This window comes from Netta rufina, assembly GCF_964035555.1.
Source record: "Netta rufina genome assembly, chromosome: Z".
In the NCBI taxonomy this organism is placed as follows: domain Eukaryota; kingdom Metazoa; phylum Chordata; class Aves; order Anseriformes; family Anatidae; genus Netta; species Netta rufina.
In genome coordinates, this window is record NC_140126.1 from 64,572,450 (window position 1) to 64,588,923 (window position 16,474).

Here is a 16,474-nt window from a genome sequence, read left to right on the forward strand (position 1 = left end):
AGAGGCTGTGGTGGTGGTGGCAGAAGGCAGCTGTCAGCAAGTCTTGGGCAGCCATTACCGGCAGCCCTTTACACGCACACTCCCGTGCAGTACAGAGCACAAGCAAGGCTCAGCATCTCATCCTCGGCCCCCATTGTGTGCTCCTGTTGGCACTGCCTTGCTTCTGTGGGGCCAGCCTCTGGCTTGGCTTTGCCAGCCCTCCACAGATTTGCCATCATGAAGCTTGGCCTGATGTCCCCTCTAATGCTGTCCTCGGGAGCAGATCACATCTCCACAGGATCACCGAATTGTTTAGGTTGGAAAAGGCCTCTAAGAGCACCGAGTCCAACCACTGACCCAGCAGTGCCAACTCCACCACTGAACCACATCCCTGAGCACCACATCTCTTTTGGATGCCTCCAGGGGTGGTGACTCAACCACGTCCCTGGGCAGCCTGCTCCCATGCCTCACAACCCTTCCCGTGAAGAAAGTTGTCCTGATATCCAACCTAAATCTGGCACAACCTGAAGCCATTAACTCTTAGCCCTACTGCGGACACGGAGGGGATGTTGCTGTGGGTGGGATGTGGGGTTACGGGGCCAGGATGGTGGTTTTATTTGCTTTGGGCAGGTGGCAGGTGCGAGGAGGGACACCCCACTCTCACAGCGTTCACAGATGGAGGTGTTTATGTCAATTAACTTAAACCACGCTTGGCAGCCGGGCACGGCCCCGCCGCCGGGAGCAAGGGGCGCTGAGGCGGAGCGGGCGGGGCGGGGCACCCCAAGATGGCCGCGCCTCCTCTCCCCTGAGGAGGAGGAGGAGGGGGGTGGTGGGGGGGAGAGCTGAGCAACGCGCGCGCGCCTCACGGGGGCGGGGCGCGACCAACGGCGCAGCGAGGGGGCGGGCGCTGGTTGGCCGCGGGCGGGCGGGGGCTGATCCGCCTCGAGCGGCGATTGGGCGCCGCCTTCGCTCCCGCCCCTCCCGGAAGGAGGAGGTGAAGCCAGGCCCCGCCCCCTTGCCCCGCCCCGCTACGGGCAGCCCCCGCCCGGCTCTGCCCGGCCCCGCGGTGGCGGCGGCGGCGGCGGCGGCGGGAGCGGCGGTAAGGGCGCGGCGGGGGGCGCTGGCGGGGGCAGCGCGGCTGGGCTGGGGCAGGTGAAGGGGAGGTCTGGGGAAGGAAACAGGGGGGTGGGCGCGTTGTTAAAACGAGGGGGTGAAGCAGGAGGACCCCGGACGCTCGCTGTTGCTCCCGGGTGGACGCGGCACGCACCGAAGCCGCGGGCTGAGCACGGAGCTGTTGAGGTTGTCGGTGGCATCTCAGTGCCCAGTGCGCTTGTCCCGGCCGTGGCGTCCCCAGGAGAGCTGGACTTCCCGGTCCGCCCTGCTGGCAGGTGACCAGCGCCTCCTCTGCCTCCCCAGAGGGTGGCCGTGCAGCTGGGGCTCGCAGGAGAGGGGCTGAGCACCGTGGGGCTGCAGCCCCATGCCCCCAGGAGCTGTGTAAGTGTGTGTGTGCGTGTGACCTGGGTGCTCTAAATCCGTGCTCTGAAGCAGAGCTGGAAGCATTGTGGAGTTGTCTACGGTAGAGGCAGCTCCAGGGTGAGTAAATGCAGCAGCACTGGTGTTTCTGCGAGGGCAGGAGGTGCTGGGGTGACTGCTCGGGGTGCCCTCCTGCCCCCGAGCAGAGCCAAGTGCGGCCGCAGCCATTTACCAGGTGCTGCGAGGTTTTACGAGCTGCCGGAGAGACGCTGGTCTGTCTGCGCGGTTTCACTGACAGCCTGCCCCCCTGCAAGAGAAAAGGCGTGCTGTTGAGCCAGCGATACCGAAACTTCTGCGACCTGCTGATTTGCAGCAGCTGATTAAACTGCTTCGGTAGGCACACGTGCACGCGCCGTGCTGTACGCCCGTGTGGTGTTATGTGGATCCACGGGTGTGTAAATATGAGCGTATGTGAACGCGGAATACAGAGACGCCAGCTCGGGTTAGTAAGCTGCTGCGTGTGCGTGAAGTAAAGCTGCTCAGGAGTTGGGCTTAATGCTGCGCTTTCTTGCTCAGAGTCACCCCATCCATCGTGTGCTTGGGGTGCACCAAAGCAGGCACGGTGTTAGTATCTCTGTGTGCACTGAAATGCGTACTGTAGTGCCTGAAACATGCTGAGGATTGGGATTTCTCTTCCGTTTCAAGTTGGTGTGATTTCCCCCAAAAAAGGGAAACAACAGGGAGAAGTGTCCTGGGGACCAGCCGACTGCACAACTAGTCTTTTAGGACCAAGGACATCATCCGCCTTGCCCAGAATTTATCCTCGCTGGCTTGGGTCGGGACCAAATTGCTTTAATCTGTGTAGCCCTGCCCTCAGGCGTTGACTGGGGTTGGGCTCACCGGCCGTGCCCAAGCACTTTCCTCCCTCAGCATCACGGTGAGGCCAGGCGTGGGCTGGGCTGGTGAGCACGAGGGGCTTTAGCCCACGATGCTGGTGGAGAGCGCCTGGAGCAGCTCATCTTGGAGAAGGAGCTCCCTGGTGCTTTGTAACCGCAGCTGGTGGACCCACATCTGGGAGCGGATGAGGGACGGGAGCTCCCCCAGCACCCATCTTCAGACCGGGGCCACCCGCCCTGGCCAGGAGGGAGCCCTGGTCGCAGCCCGACCCATGGCGGGGGGCTGCCGCCTCGTCCCAGCCGCCATTTTGCGTGAGGGGGCTGCCATTTTGTTCCGCGCCACACAGCGGCTCTGTGGTCAGCCCTTGGCCCCACCACACCTGGCGGGGTCCCGTGTGCTCTGGGAGAATGGGGGCTGCTGTTTTGGGGCTCTGTTGTGCCCCTCGTCTGCCCGTGCCACCACACAATCCACCTGCAGGACCCTGCCAGCATCCCCACAAATACATCAACGTCTCCAAAGTCACCGAGCCGTTTTGCGACCACTCACCTGGAGGGAGGTAGAACAGCGAGTTGTGGTGTGAGCTGGTGTTTGTTAAAATGCTTCTCTTTCCTCTTTTTGTAGTGGAGGTGTTATAGGCGAAGATGCAGGAGCCTGACCTGGTTGCGAAAACGCTGCGAGCTGTCCTTCACTCCAACAAGCATGGCATACCCCTGTCAGAACTTCAGGCTGAATACAGGCTGCTGACTGGCGAGTGGATTCCCTTCCGGCACTTAGGACACAACACGCTGGAAGGCTACCTGCAGAGCATCCCGGGAGTGGTCAGAATCGAAGGGAGTAAAATGGGAGAGGTAAGCATCCGTCATAAATGAGAGGTGCAGCAAGCTGGAAACAGCATTTGTGTTTGTAAAGTGTGCAGAGTTCATCATTTTACCTCTGCTTATGTCTTTTTTTTTTTTTTTTTTTTTTTTTTGAGAAAAATGTGTGGTACACTAATGCTATCAGAGGTAGAATCTGTGGCATAGACCAGGTGCACCTTACTTCTGCGAGTCTGCATATGGATCAGAAAGTACTATTTGCAGAAGGTGCCCTGTGCAGGGGTTCTGGCTGAAGAGACACTTTGCCTGTCAATAGGGCTGTGGTCCCTGTGTCAACATTTTTTTCCTCCGGTGGGATATTAACGGGTTGTCATGGGAACAGAACATTTACTCTTGTGCCTGTGTCTTGAGCATGCTTTCAGGATGCGGTTCTGGCACCTTTTTCCTACACCAAAACTGTTGTAGGTGCCATTGTGTACAAGCCTGACAGTGTTTGCTTGAGGCTTAGTGCTCTTTTTTTTGGTCAAGAGTTGCAGTGCTGCAGGACTTTGAAGCCTTGCCATACAAGTCTGTGAAGAGCCCTTAGAGGTGAGGTGTTAAGATGTGCCTCAGCTTAGTAAGTTTGTGAGGGACAAGCAGTCAGTGCAGATGTCCCGGATCCACTGTCGTTTTCCTTTGTTTTCGTGGAGGAGGTGGAGCAGAGCTCAGCAGAGAAAATCAGTGTGGTAGAAGTTTTCCTTTATCTCTCAGCCTTGCTGCAATAGCCCGTGTTGCCTGTCAGCTTGGAAGCAGCTTGCCAGAACCACAGGCCTCCTTGTCCGAGTCTAAAGTTCCTGGTTGTGAGTTGAAAGGCAATGCTGTGCCTTTCTGCATCCCTTCTTGATGGTTGACCCATGAGCTGTGAGACTGCAGATGACGTGTTAGAGAGGAGAGCTTGAAGCCTCTTGCTGGTTGGAGCTGTTTCTGAAATCTGTGGCAGCTTGAGGAGAGCAAGCTAGCAGATGTTTGACAAAATAGTATGGCTGTAAGGTCTCACCAGGTCTGGAGAGACAGTGATAAAGGCCAAGTTCGTATGCTGAGTCAGGGTGGCATCTGTGAGCTCAGAGCTAGGTCCTCCTGGTTAGCTGTGAGGAGTGTGATGAGAGGCATCCCAGAACTCTTCGGATTTCAAGCAGGTGCCTGGAAAAGCAGTCCTGTTCTTAAGCAAGAGGATCCCTTGCTGCCTTTTTGCAGCGGTCAGAATTTGCCCTTTTGGAACCAGTAAGCAAATCTGAGGTTCTCTTTTGCTTGCTCCAAGTCTGCATTGGCTGCAGCTATGCCAATAACATGAATGCAAATACCTCTGGGATGGTTTGTGGTGCTGCAACTTAATGCTTCCTCATGGTGGCTCGGGCTAATAGCCATCTGTTTCTAACTTCAGCCTTGCGGGGTGTAATCTGTTATCCTCCCTGTCCCCTGAGAGCCTTGCTTATCCTGTAATGCGATGTCTGCTGAGAGCCTTGTGGACACTAGGGTAATGCTGGAGGCGGTGCCTTCCCTGGGGCAGCTGTGAGGAGAGATTGAAATGTAGCTTCACGAGGTAGAAAAAGAGGAAGAAACGGAACAGGACTCTTGAGGTAGTTCAGTAGGGCTCGCTTTGGTGTTGGTGTGCTGGTAATGGCTGGAGCAACTACAAGGAAGCGCTCTGAAAACACGGGAGGCAGAAGTTGCTCATGAAGACTGAACCACACGTTGCTTTATGACTCTCCTGTGTTTGCTCTTCAGAACGTGACCGGGGCAGGCACTGAGCAGAGGGTGGTTGTGTACTAGCTGGGGCTGGGAACTGCCTTGTTCTGGGCGTCTTTTGTGAAGGGGGAGGATTTTTTGCCCTCAGTTGTGTACCTTTTTAAACCAGGAATGATGGAGGGAGGGTGAGGATGACCAGCAGTCACGTGAGGGAACGGAGGACCAAGCCACAAGACAAATGTGTGAGGTGAACGAAATAAAAGAGACGCTGTCCATCAGGGCTGGCAGTTGTGCGTCCACGTGAACAAGGAAGTGCCTGTTAGGATTGTGAGGAGCAGTCTCACCCTTTTTTTTTTTTTTTTTTTTTTAGGAAATGAGCACAACTGAGCGCCCCTCCCAAGTGCCTGCACACTCCTGCAGACAGCCTGTGGGGCATGCACAGGGGCAATCTGAGGTCTGCGCCCATCAGCAGGGCTGTGGTCTCACTGGGGTGACAGAGACCTGTCGTGGTGGCTGTGAGTGAGCCTATTAAAAGCAGTAGCAAAGTGTGACCAAATTCAAAGGGAACAGGCTGCCTCTGAGCTGCTTTAAAGACAAGTGAGTGCTTCTGTCTGTCAGGTGTCCAACCAGATCCTGCCCAAGCAGAGGAGACAAGTTATTCCCTCCAGACCAAATAAGATTCCGACAAGAGGGCTCCGTTGCACTCTTCTGAACATGTCTCTGTGAAGGGATCTGACGAGCTGCTTCGTTTTGCAGGTTCTTTCACGTGCTCCCCAGGGAGCCCATGGTTTACAATGGCCATGCCTACTCTTCACAGGCAGAATTTGTTCTTTCAGTTGTGAAGGCTTTGGGTTGAATTGTCAGGAAAAGCCACTCTCTAGCGTGGAGTTAGAGCGATCTCACAATAAAGCCGTGCCCCTGAAGTCATTGTAAAGTGATAAAACGGGTAGAAGCTGACAACTTGCAGACTTAAAATGCTCAAAGGCTTAACAGAAAACCACAGAGACCAGCTGTAATGTACACACAGCGGGTTAATCAGGCAGTCTGTTAATGCTTGCTGTGAGGGGGGTGTGCATCGCATGCTGGAGTCCAGTTTCATCTTTCACTTTCAGTTTAGGAATATTGCGTAGTACAGCGGTACTGGAAACCTCCTGCTCTCAAATCACATCGGCTAAGGAGAGCTGGAACTGGAGGAGGGGAAAAAAAACAACACCTAAGTGATGGCTGGAGAGAGCTGGCTAGAAGCCCAGGCAGAAAGAAGCATGCTGCTGGCTACCTGCGTGCTGCAGTGACAGCACTCGTAGGAAACACTGCAGAGAATTAATCACTTGAGTGACACCCTGCTGCCCTTCTGCAGCCAGCTGGAACTCGGATACGCTGTGCCTAATGCACCCGTTGGACCAACAACAGCTCATCCTGACAAACAGGGTATCAAACAAACCTTGCAGGAGGCACGCCTGGGTCAGCAGGGAGCTCTAGACCGAGCTCTGGCATTAAAGGGAAACTAAGAGTCAGGTGCAGAATTGTCTGGGATGGAAGGAATACAGGGATGCAGTTAAGAAAAGCTGCAGCCAGCATGGAGCTGAATCTGGTGGAGGACATGCAGAGCAAGATGAAACATTTCTACAGGCTCGCATCAGGGAAAAGGATGACTGGAGAAAATGTGGAGGAGGACACGTGGGTGTAGTCGGTGTGGATTCGTGAAGGGAAGCCTCACCGGGGCAGCCTGGTGTCCTTCCATAACGGGGTGACCCTCTCTGCATGTGCACAGCGTGGCAGCGCCGTGTGACATGCTGGTGAAGGAGCAGAGCCCCCAGGTGACTGATGAGCGGAGAGCAGGTGGATGTGTCCCCAGCCAGGGGGACCTCAGCAAGCGGGATGCAAACTGGGCTCGTCCCAGGCAGGGCCCAGCCTGAGGGGGGAAGGGATGGAGAGCCTCAGCTGCCTGCTCTTGGTCTCTGAGATGCTGTGGCAGCAGAGGGAGGCTGAGTCCTTTGCCAAAGTGTCTGCTGGCCCCTGAGCCAGCAAATACAGAATGGCCGTAAGCCCTTCTGCTGCCTGCGGGTGAGCTGGGGCCTCGGTGCCTGTTCCCACCCCCGTCCCCTTCCTGTCGCACGCAGATGACTTGCCATGCTGTTGCTTGCCCCGAGACCGTGCAGATCGCTCAGCTGGTGGCCCGGCAGAGGAGTTCCAAGAAGAAGATGGGTCGGCAAGTGAACTGCCAGATGAGGCTGAAGAACACGTCTCCGGTCGTGCTTGTAGGTAAGCCCCGGGCTGCTGCGAAAGGCCTGCCTTTCTGGAGGGGTCGTGCAGCTGCTGAAGCAGAAATCCTTTCCCCTGAGGTGCATCGGGGAGCTCCTGGCTGTTTGGGCTGGGTGGGGGAGAGCACTACTGACAGCTGCGTCTGCGAACTCCCCAGGGAAGCCCAAAGGGATGCTGCGACAGCCCCGGTCCCTGAGCGTGCCCGAAGAAGGCGGCAAGAAGCCGGTTCCCCGCGTGCCGCGGGGCAGAGGGGTGGCGTGCGGCGTGGTGAAGCCCACCATGGAGAGCGCCCGGTCTGCCGTGCCCCCGGCCGCTGGGAGCGGCCCGCCCAAGGAGATCCCGATGCAGAGGCACGTCACGGTGGTCAGCAGGTCAGTGTGCCTGCCTGGGAGAGGCACGGCAACGCGTGGCGGGTCCGTGGGTGCTGCCACGTCCCCAGCGTGCTGCGGGAATCCGGGCTGGAGGCCTGTGGGCATGTGGGTGGGTGCTGCGGAGGGGGAAAGGTGGCCTGAGTGTCCTTTCTGGAAGCAGCCTGGGTGAGCTGGGGCACCCCGTGAGCCGGAGGAGCCGTTCTGCTGGGCTGGCACTCCCTGCCAGCATCCGCGGCGCGGGCGGCTTAGGGAGCTGCTGGGCCATCGTTTCTCTTTGTGCGCTGCTCGCTGACGGTGCAGGGCAGCGTTTGCCATCCCCATTGTGGCCCCGATTGTGCCGCTAATCCCCCGCAGGCCCCGGGGACAGTCAGCAGCCCAGGGCAGAGCGACGGCCTAATCCCACTGTGGCACGGCACAGGCTGTTAGGCTTCGGCCCCGGTGGGTCTTTGGAAGGCTACAGAAGCATTTTTGTGGAGCTCGGAGATTTGCGGTGCTTGAAGTGGAGCTAGGTGGATTACAGCCCTGTTCTGACACACTGCGTGCTCCGTTTATGTTCCTCTCTGCATGTTCCCCTCTGCTCCTTTCAGGGAACATCCTGTGTTCTCCTTTCGTTTCTAGCATCTGTCCCTGCCCTGCTCAGGAGGTGAAACTGCAATGAAAATGTGCTTTGGCCCAGGTAGCTGTGGAGAAGACGCCTTTAGCTGTTGGGAAGAGCCCAAGTGCTGGCCTCCTTAGCATGGGCACCTGCTGGGGGTTGTGTCTGTGGAGGAGAGGATCATACAACATTTTAGCATAAGGCTGTGTTGTGGCCCACGTGACTGGATTAATTCTTCCAGCGTGAAGCAGGAGCAGCAAGCTCCACATCTGATGTCCTCGCTGCTGGGGATGTTTGTGCCTCCGGAGCTGCTGTGGTTGCTTGCGTGGGCTTTGGGGATTGCAGGAGGGAGGAAAGCTGCTTGGAGCCAGGAGGTGCTGGTCTCCAGCCAGTTTGCAAGTGAGCAGAGGAGTGACCAGCACGCCCAGAAACCTTGGCTCTGAGCAGGCTCTTCGGCACCTTGTAGCCAAGCCCTGCAGCGAGGCAGCAGATGGCAGCTCTCTTGTGGCTCCCAAGTCAGTCTCCCACCTCTCCAGTGCTCTCTGGTGTTTTGCTGGGAGATTTTTTTTGTGACCGTGGCTTTTGGAGCTTGCTGCAGCTTGGTCTTGGGTGCAGGGAACCCAGCAGTTTCTCCTCCCTGCCCTATCACACACAGGGGATGAGGGAGAGATGCTGAAGGCAGCTGCAGTAGGTTGTTTGCTGCCGTGCTCCCAGGCCTCCCTGCAGGTGCTGCTGAGGGCTCGGGGAGGCTGCCTTTCTATCAGCACTCAGCTCATGCCAGCATAGCCCTGCGCATGCTGCTGTGGCCCCGCAAGCCCACAGGAGGAAGACTTTGCTTGTAAAGCAAACCACGGGGGTCACCCACGTGTTGGAAAGCGGTGGCACAGGCGGTGGAGGTGCCTGGTGACCCCCGAGCTTGGACCAGCAGGCAGCGTTTGCTGCCTGGCCCCTCTCCTGGGACTGTTCTCTGGCCTTTGGACAGTGCTGAGCTCGACGGCGTGGGCCCTGCCGAGGTAAGGTGGCAGGCAGGGAGCAGCGTGCCTGCCTGGAGGAGCGGGCTGCAGCCCGTGGGCTGTGCACAGGCATGTGGCAGGGCTGCATGGCTGGCCGAGCGTTCATCCAAGAGCCTGGCTGCTGCTGCCTTCTCTCCGTGGTGTGGCTGGGAGGCCTCTTGCTGGGAGCATGAAGCCTTGCAGGCTGTTGTGTTGTCTGTGTCTGCATGCTGGTGACAAGCACGTTGCCCCCGTGGCTGTAAAGCATCAGTGCACGCATGGAGAGGTAGTTGCAGGAGAAAGGGACCCTGGCTTTCTTTTAGGGTCTGCATGACCAGTCACAAGGCACCTAAGCAGAGACTGCTGCCGCTTCGACAGGGGGTGTGGGCTGTGCCCAGGAGATACAGGAGCTCCTGTGATGTGTCCAGAGGGTGGAAGTCCCTCCGTGTATGCCACGGGAGCTGTGTGTGAGTGTCTGTCTGGTTTGGTGTGGGTGACCTTCACCTTTGCACTTCCAAGTCTCATCCCACTTGAGTTTCACAAACGTGGTCGCAGTTCATCTGCTGCTCAGCGCTGCTGCTCTCTCCTCTCTGGCTTTTGGGGATGACAGCGCTGAACGGTAGCTCTGCTGACTGCTAATGCTGTGGGACTGGTGCCAGTACAGAAGTACTATTTTTGGTCAAAGATACAACCCACAGCTGATGACGGAGCAGTTCTGTCACTTCGTGAGCATATCAGAAAAGCGAGGGATACTTGTTCTAGCTAGATCTTGAAGATACTGCCTAGAAGGGGTGTGGGTGCAGGCAGCCTCTTTCTGATTAGTGGTTTTGCTCTAATTAATGGTCAGTGTGAAGGCACCTTCATAATGTGCTAGCTTTGGCTTCCTCTTGCTGTAGTTACTGACTTCAGCATAACACTCGACCCTGCCCTGCCTTTAGACAGCCCAGATGAAGCTGGGAGAATCTCTGCTGGTGTCTGTGTGGCTGGTGGTTTCCTCCAGAGCTACCCCAGGACTCCAGAGGTGGCCTGTCTCCTCGCTGGCCCCGTGGGCAGAGACCATCTGCAGAGCCAGCTCAGTGCATGTGCGGTGGTTGCAGTGGTTTGGAGCTTCCTGGGGTTCACAGCAACTTGTCACGCTGGTGTGGTGGGCTGCACTGGTGTGTTTTCCACCCTGATTGCTCCACTGCTGTTCTTCCTTGCATGTATGTCTTTGGGAAGGGCTTCGTCCTGGCCCTTGAGCTCTTTTCTCCAACTCTTACCCCTTCTTGCTTGCAGTGTAAGTGCTGGTGTGGTCTCTCTGCAGTCAGGAGCTTGTTACACTGAACGTGCTCCCAGCATAAGCTGCTGCTGGCTGGGGGAGATCAGAAGAACACCTGCAAGTATGCTGTTGGTATCCTTTATGTCAGAGACCTCTCCAGAGGGGAATGTGTTGAGCAGCGTAGAAGCAGCATTGAGTTCCCGTGTGTTTTAGGTGTGCTGCTGGCTTCTGAAGCCTAATGCTTTCAGGAGACTAACATGGCAACCAAGAAGGTGAGTGCAGTCCTGTTCAGCAGCAAGACTGAGACACCAGCCAGAAGAAAGACCAAATCATGAGGCTAAGCGTGTCAAATGTCAAGATTGCCATCTGTGTTGCTGGGCCTGGACACTCTCTTTTTCCTAATGCTGTCTTGCTGTGTGTTTTGTTCCTCCCAGTGGTCAGGGTAGTAAGGCAAGCTAGAAACCACACGTTGATTTGCCTTGCCATTGCTAATCAAGCTGTCTTCCATGTTAGGACAATGTGAGCTTGCTCTTGTGCGTAGGGCCAGCAGGAAGGTTGTGGGCTACATATTATTTAATGTATAGGTCTTGTGAGCAAATGGAATGCTCTTCAGAGCCATGAGAACAATTTAAAGCAATTCTGTTTTCAATCTTAGGTCTGAGAAGAGACTGACTGTCCCACCACGATTTCAAAAGGAGCTGCAAGTTCACTTGTCCAGAAAATCTTCTGTCGATTCAAATGGTAAGTTTGCCCAACAACCAAGTTTTTTGTTTGTTTGTTTGTTTTTTGTCCATGCTACTGGGATTAGATTGGGTATAGTCTTAAAAAAAAAAATAATCCATTTCAGTACTTCTTTTGAATGAAGACAGTTATGGGTAAGGTATGAAGTCCTGTGAGTGAACACCCTCACTTTGACTTCATGGTGCTGAGGGAACATGTGCTCACTTGTCTGCCTCTTTGTTTCTGTCTTCTAGGAAAGTCCTTGTAGTAAATGTAAAAGCCAATCACATAGTGTGAGTGAGTAGCTTGGAAACTGGAGGAGTGTGCTTAACTTCACTGCCAGGGTACGGATATAATAGAGGAGGGTGAAATCTTGGCTTTCAGAAGGAAACAGCCACAGAAATCCCAGCACACTAACCTGGCTGTCCAGAAAACGTCCTTCTGTCTGCTGCCTGGTTCCCAGTGGCTGTGTGGGGGTCAGACTTGGCAAATGATGGTTGCTTTCTTTGGGACCTGCCAGGCTGATTTGTGAAGCTACAGGTCTCGTAGTCAACGCTTCCCCTCCAAGGGGGAAAAAGGGTAGAGATGAGGGAGTACTCAAGCCAGTGATGTGAACCTCCAGCTGGGATAATGACGGCCTTTCTCCTACACAGTGTAGGAAAACCACCCAGAGTAGCTAGACAGCTGCTGTCCATTTTCCAGCTCGGCTGGAGGGGTTCCTTGCATGAAGTAGCATAGAAGGACTGGGTGATGGATTCAGACTCTTGCTTATGACAAATCTTAGAATAAAAGGTGAATCTTTGGTCTATTTTGTATTTCACTGAATTTAGAAACATATTCAGTGTTTTGCGGCATCTTTATTGTGTTTGTACTCAAAAACAAACTGTCCTCAGTCTGTCTTGGGATACTGCCTCAGCACTGCCTCTCAGCAGTGTGGAGAAAGGTTCTGTATCATCTTCCAGGATCCTTTCTAAAAAAGCATTTAGCACCTTCTTAAGAAAATAACGACAGTGATTGAGAAATTAGCTTCAGGCCAATTAGTTACTAGATGTTTGAGGCATCCATGGGACTTTCCAACAGCAAGTAACTTGAAACAGTTGTGCTGTACAATGTGCAGCATTTTAGAGTTGGTATTATGCTGGCAGCTTCCATATTTAATTTTAAGTAGGTGGGTGAGCATCTGTCTCTGCTGATAAGACCGTTTACTTCATGGCTATGTTTTTATTTAACAGATAACTTAAACACATCCATTGTGGAAACACGTACTGCCGCCTCTGGCCGTTCTGCCCCTAATATTAGTGAAGTCCAAAACCGCATTAAGGAGATCTTGAACAAGTACAGAAGTGGTATTTGGGTATCGAAGATGGCACAGATCTACCAGGAAATGTACTGGGACGAGCTCAGCACAGCAGTGCTCAGTCAGCTTGAGCACTGGCCTCATGTCTGCACAGTAAGTATAGAATATCATTTTTGTGGAAGATGTCAGTACCCTTCAGATTTCACTGCTCCTTTGCCAAATGTTGTTTCAGGTAGCCTTGCATGTTCTTTCAAGATATGTAGCTGTTGTGTTTTTAAAAAAAGAGTGTCTTTGGAACAACATCCAAAAAGTCATTCCTTACTGGTCTGGCATTGTTTTGGAGAAGAAAGGTCAGCCTTTGTGGCCTCCTGGCACAAGTGCTCAGTGTTATAGCTGGTGTCAAAGGTGGAAACTCAGCAACACTGACAACCCAAATAATAGCTAATGACACTTCCCTACCATGCAGTGTTTTTTATTTTCCTCCTTTGCATTTTGCATTTTTTATTTTTCACCCTTTACTTTTCCACATTGCAGGGCCTTCTTTTCCCCTTCTAAATCTTCAAGCTACCAGAAAATTCTTCAGAACAGTCTTAGGTCTATCTGTAGTTTTTATCGTCCTTTGGACTTTTTAGTAGGTATTTCCCATATCTGAAGTCAAGATTATATGATTTTTGTTGTGTAAGTTAGGCTTATGATGCAATTAGTTGAAAGTTAAGTGATAATGTTGAGGGAAAGGGTTACAGCTCTCCTCCTTCCTGCCCTCCACTGATGTCTCTTATCTCCTGCTCACCAGGGACATCTTCATCCTTTGTATTAGGAACAGGCATCAGGCTGAGCCTACGCTTACAGGTCTGGCTGGTGCCATCACCACTGGGTTAAGGATCTTGAGTCGCTGTGCTTTTGTCCCTTCTCTGCGCTGTTCCATTTAGGGTTCTTTAGGCTTCTTTGAACCAAGGCTTTGCTTAGCTTACTTTAAAAGGCCAGTTGTATCAGTGAACTTCAACATCTGTCAAGCCAAGATACCAGAAGGCTTTTAAAGTAGTGAGAACCTGTGTCTGCCTGAAGTGATTTTCATTCCATATTGCTAAGTATTCTATCATAAACATTAAACAAGTTTCACTGATAAATGCTTGCTCTTCAGGAATAGCAGCATTTGCATGCTATTAGCACATGTTGTTCTAACACATACATAAAATGCATTTGTTGCATCTTATTACAGACAGCAGTAATTTACACAAACAGCACCAATTTGTTTTGATGGCTGATGATCAGCTCCTATGTTACCCATACAGCAGGCTGTTCTGATTTAGTTGCTTAATTCATGCAGCAAATTTTAATCTTATCTTTTTCTTGGATGATATTCCAGACAAATGTTAGTGTTCATGCAGGATCTTCTATCTGTATCTGCTTTCCATTTGCTTGTTATCTGTTGGGCCTCTTTTTTTTTTTTTCTGGCAAACAAATACATTCATTTTAGTGTAAATAAGTGGTCATTAAATCTGTGGAAATATTCTAACACAGCAAGCACAGTACCACAGCAATCAGAGCTATCAAGTTGCCTTGGCACAGTCTGTCTTATTGTAGAGGACTGTTAATGAGCCTGTAGAGTCTGACTCGAATACTTTATTGACTTGTGTAAAGAATGCTCATGGCTCTGGCATGGAAAAGTTTGAACTGCTACCCAGGCTGCCTTGTATGAAGGCTACCGTGCGTGTCTTAAGCAGTGTTTATTTCTGGTTCAAACAAGTGGCCTGCAGGTGTACAACAGCGTAGATCCTTTGAAATGCCATAGGGCAGAATCACAGGATGGTTGATATTGAAAGGGACTTCTGGAAATCCTCTAGTCCTGCCTTCCTGCTTAAACAGGGTCTGCTGAAGCACATTACCCAGGATTCTTTCCAGGCAGCTTTTGGATAGCTTCAGGGAAGAAGACTCCACAACCTCTCTGGGCATCAATAAAGATGATTTCGTGACTAATTTCTGAATTACTTCTGCATCTTTTGGTAGTTAACAATGGGTGTGTCTGCCAGCCTCGGAACAGGAAAAATGCCTGGTGTTTCTCTCAGCATCTTAAATAGACAGCACACACTCTTACTGAATGTCAGCTGATCAGTAGTAGCTTAGTGAGCCTTGTATTACTCTTCAGTATCACCAGACTAACTGTTTGGGGTCTCTGCCCTGGACAGTGTCAATTCTTAGTAATTCACATCCTTAATTTCTTCTCTAGAAAGAAGGAATTTCATACTTTCCTTCCAGGGAAATGATCTTTTCCATGTTTAGGTTACAACTAAGAGTAGTGGAAAAGTTTCCTATCCAGTGAGCTGAAGCCTCCAGAAATTGCTGTGATTTACAGGTAGATGGCCTTGCTTTCGGACTTCAACTTTCAGTCAAGAGGACCTACTGCAACTGTTGGTGACTGTTATCCATTGGTCTGCTACCTCCCTTCTTTGGGTTAGTTTGCTTGAGCATCCTGCTTGTAGTATCTCATTTTGCACAGCTAGACACAAAAGTACAAAGTAATTATTCAGTGGCTATAATCTCACTGAAGTTTGGCTATAGTTTATGAGCAATTGGGCTGAGAATAAATAGGCTGATCATCCTTACACGATAACAGAAGGTCTCTGCTGGCCAGACAGACCTCGGTCAGGAGGAGAGAGGTGTGTTTCAACAACTCTGTCATTCAGATCCTCAGTGTTGTTGCATTGTCTGCTTCCATTGCCAGCAAGACTACTGCTGTGTTGGATCCATCTGACTCACGCCTTCATTTTTTCTTTCAGAATCTTACACCTCTCCGTTTGACAGGTTACTTTGTCATGCATCTCTGATCCGTTAATGATACTCATTTCAGTGATCCTATCCCTGTGTCATTTCTTACCTTTCTACAGATTTTTTCACAAGTCTTTCTCACAACCTAACAAATTTTTTTTTAGAACTCTGAGCCAAAGTTGTGTAGCTCTGCTGTGTTTGGGCTTAGCCTTGAATCCTTGGGATGCAGGCAGCTGAACCTCTGAGGGAGAGAGGACACTACAGCAGAGGTATGGGAGTGAGAGGGATGCAGTCGTGTAAGCAAACAAGTTCATTGTTTTTTGGAAGTCACAAATGATCAAAAGGTAATAATTTACTTTTGGTACTGTCTGCATGTTTTGTGGTATCTTTTGCAGTCTCCTTATAAACCTCCTTACTGAGCAGCATGTATGTTTTAAAGACTTTTTCCTTGCACTTGCTCAGCTCTCCTCGAGTACCTGAACTTCTATGCAGGTCACCAGGGATGGGATGAGACAGGAAAGATGAAATTCCTACATCTTTTCTCAAAACGCTTAGTTGAATTTCCGAGTTTTCTTTCGAAAGCTTTTAGAGAATTACACAGTCCTAGGGCAATCGGAAAGGTCCTTGCATGAACGTGTAACTACTCTGAGATAGTAAACTTAACAAAACTGAAACGGTTAATTTTTCAGAAAGTCAGGAAATCATTCTGGGGTTTCACAGGGCTGCAGCTGGTCAGGACTGTTCTGCTGGTGAAGGATGTGAATACATGCTGAGCTGGTTGATGATGCAGGGCAGCTCCAGGTTACAAAGACCCTGGCTCTCTGAAGAGGTGCAGAACTCCCTAATACCAGGTAGCTGGTCCATAACGTTGCAGCTGAAACTTAACTACAGCAACTGCAGTCCTACTGGAAGTACTGTGTTATTGCACATAAAATCGTGGGTTCTGAGTGGACTGTTAAACTTGGGAAAAGTGATCTTGTTTTTTATGGTAACTTCATGAAATTTTTGGTCAGAAAAAATGCAAGTGAAAGGAAGCACATAAAAAGCAATAGAGAACAAAAGAACAAACACTGTGCCACTGGGCAAATACGTTGTGTGACTGCACGTCAAAATCAGATGTGCTTCTCCAGACTCCACCCAGAAAATACTCAAACACTTCCTGAGAGATAAAGCAGAATGAAGGGGTGATGCAGAAGGACGACCAGGGTTAAGATAAGTGGTGGCTGCTGTATGAACAACAATTAAGTTAGTTGATTTAGGTGAGGAAAGGCTATAGAATAGTAAGAGACCTAGAGAAGGCAAATGGGGAGTGATCATCTTGGGT

At 51.8% G+C, this 16,474-nt stretch overlaps 1 protein-coding gene across 3 annotated transcripts in view; it reads left to right on the plus strand.

Annotated features, from left to right (window-relative positions):
• Positions 1 to 1,020: 1,020 nt before the first annotated feature.
• The window catches only part of TDRD7 (tudor domain containing 7), a 37,890-nt gene continuing 22,436 nt past the window's right edge, over positions 1,021 to 16,474 (plus strand). For 2 of the 3 annotated variants that reach the window (XM_084305424.1, XM_084305425.1), the window contains exons 1-6: positions 1,021 to 1,078; positions 2,971 to 3,197; positions 7,010 to 7,151; positions 7,309 to 7,522; positions 11,023 to 11,108; positions 12,320 to 12,537. In XM_084305424.1, coding sequence (XP_084161550.1) covers positions 2,991 to 3,197; positions 7,010 to 7,151; positions 7,309 to 7,522; positions 11,023 to 11,108; positions 12,320 to 12,537 — 867 coding nt within the window. In that variant the 5' untranslated portion in view covers positions 1,021 to 1,078; positions 2,971 to 2,990. Of the gene's footprint in view, positions 1,079 to 2,970; positions 3,198 to 6,181; positions 6,318 to 7,009; positions 7,152 to 7,308; positions 7,523 to 11,022; positions 11,109 to 12,319; positions 12,538 to 16,474 lie in introns of those variants that run through there. The other variant, XM_084305426.1, reaches the window with a different exon arrangement.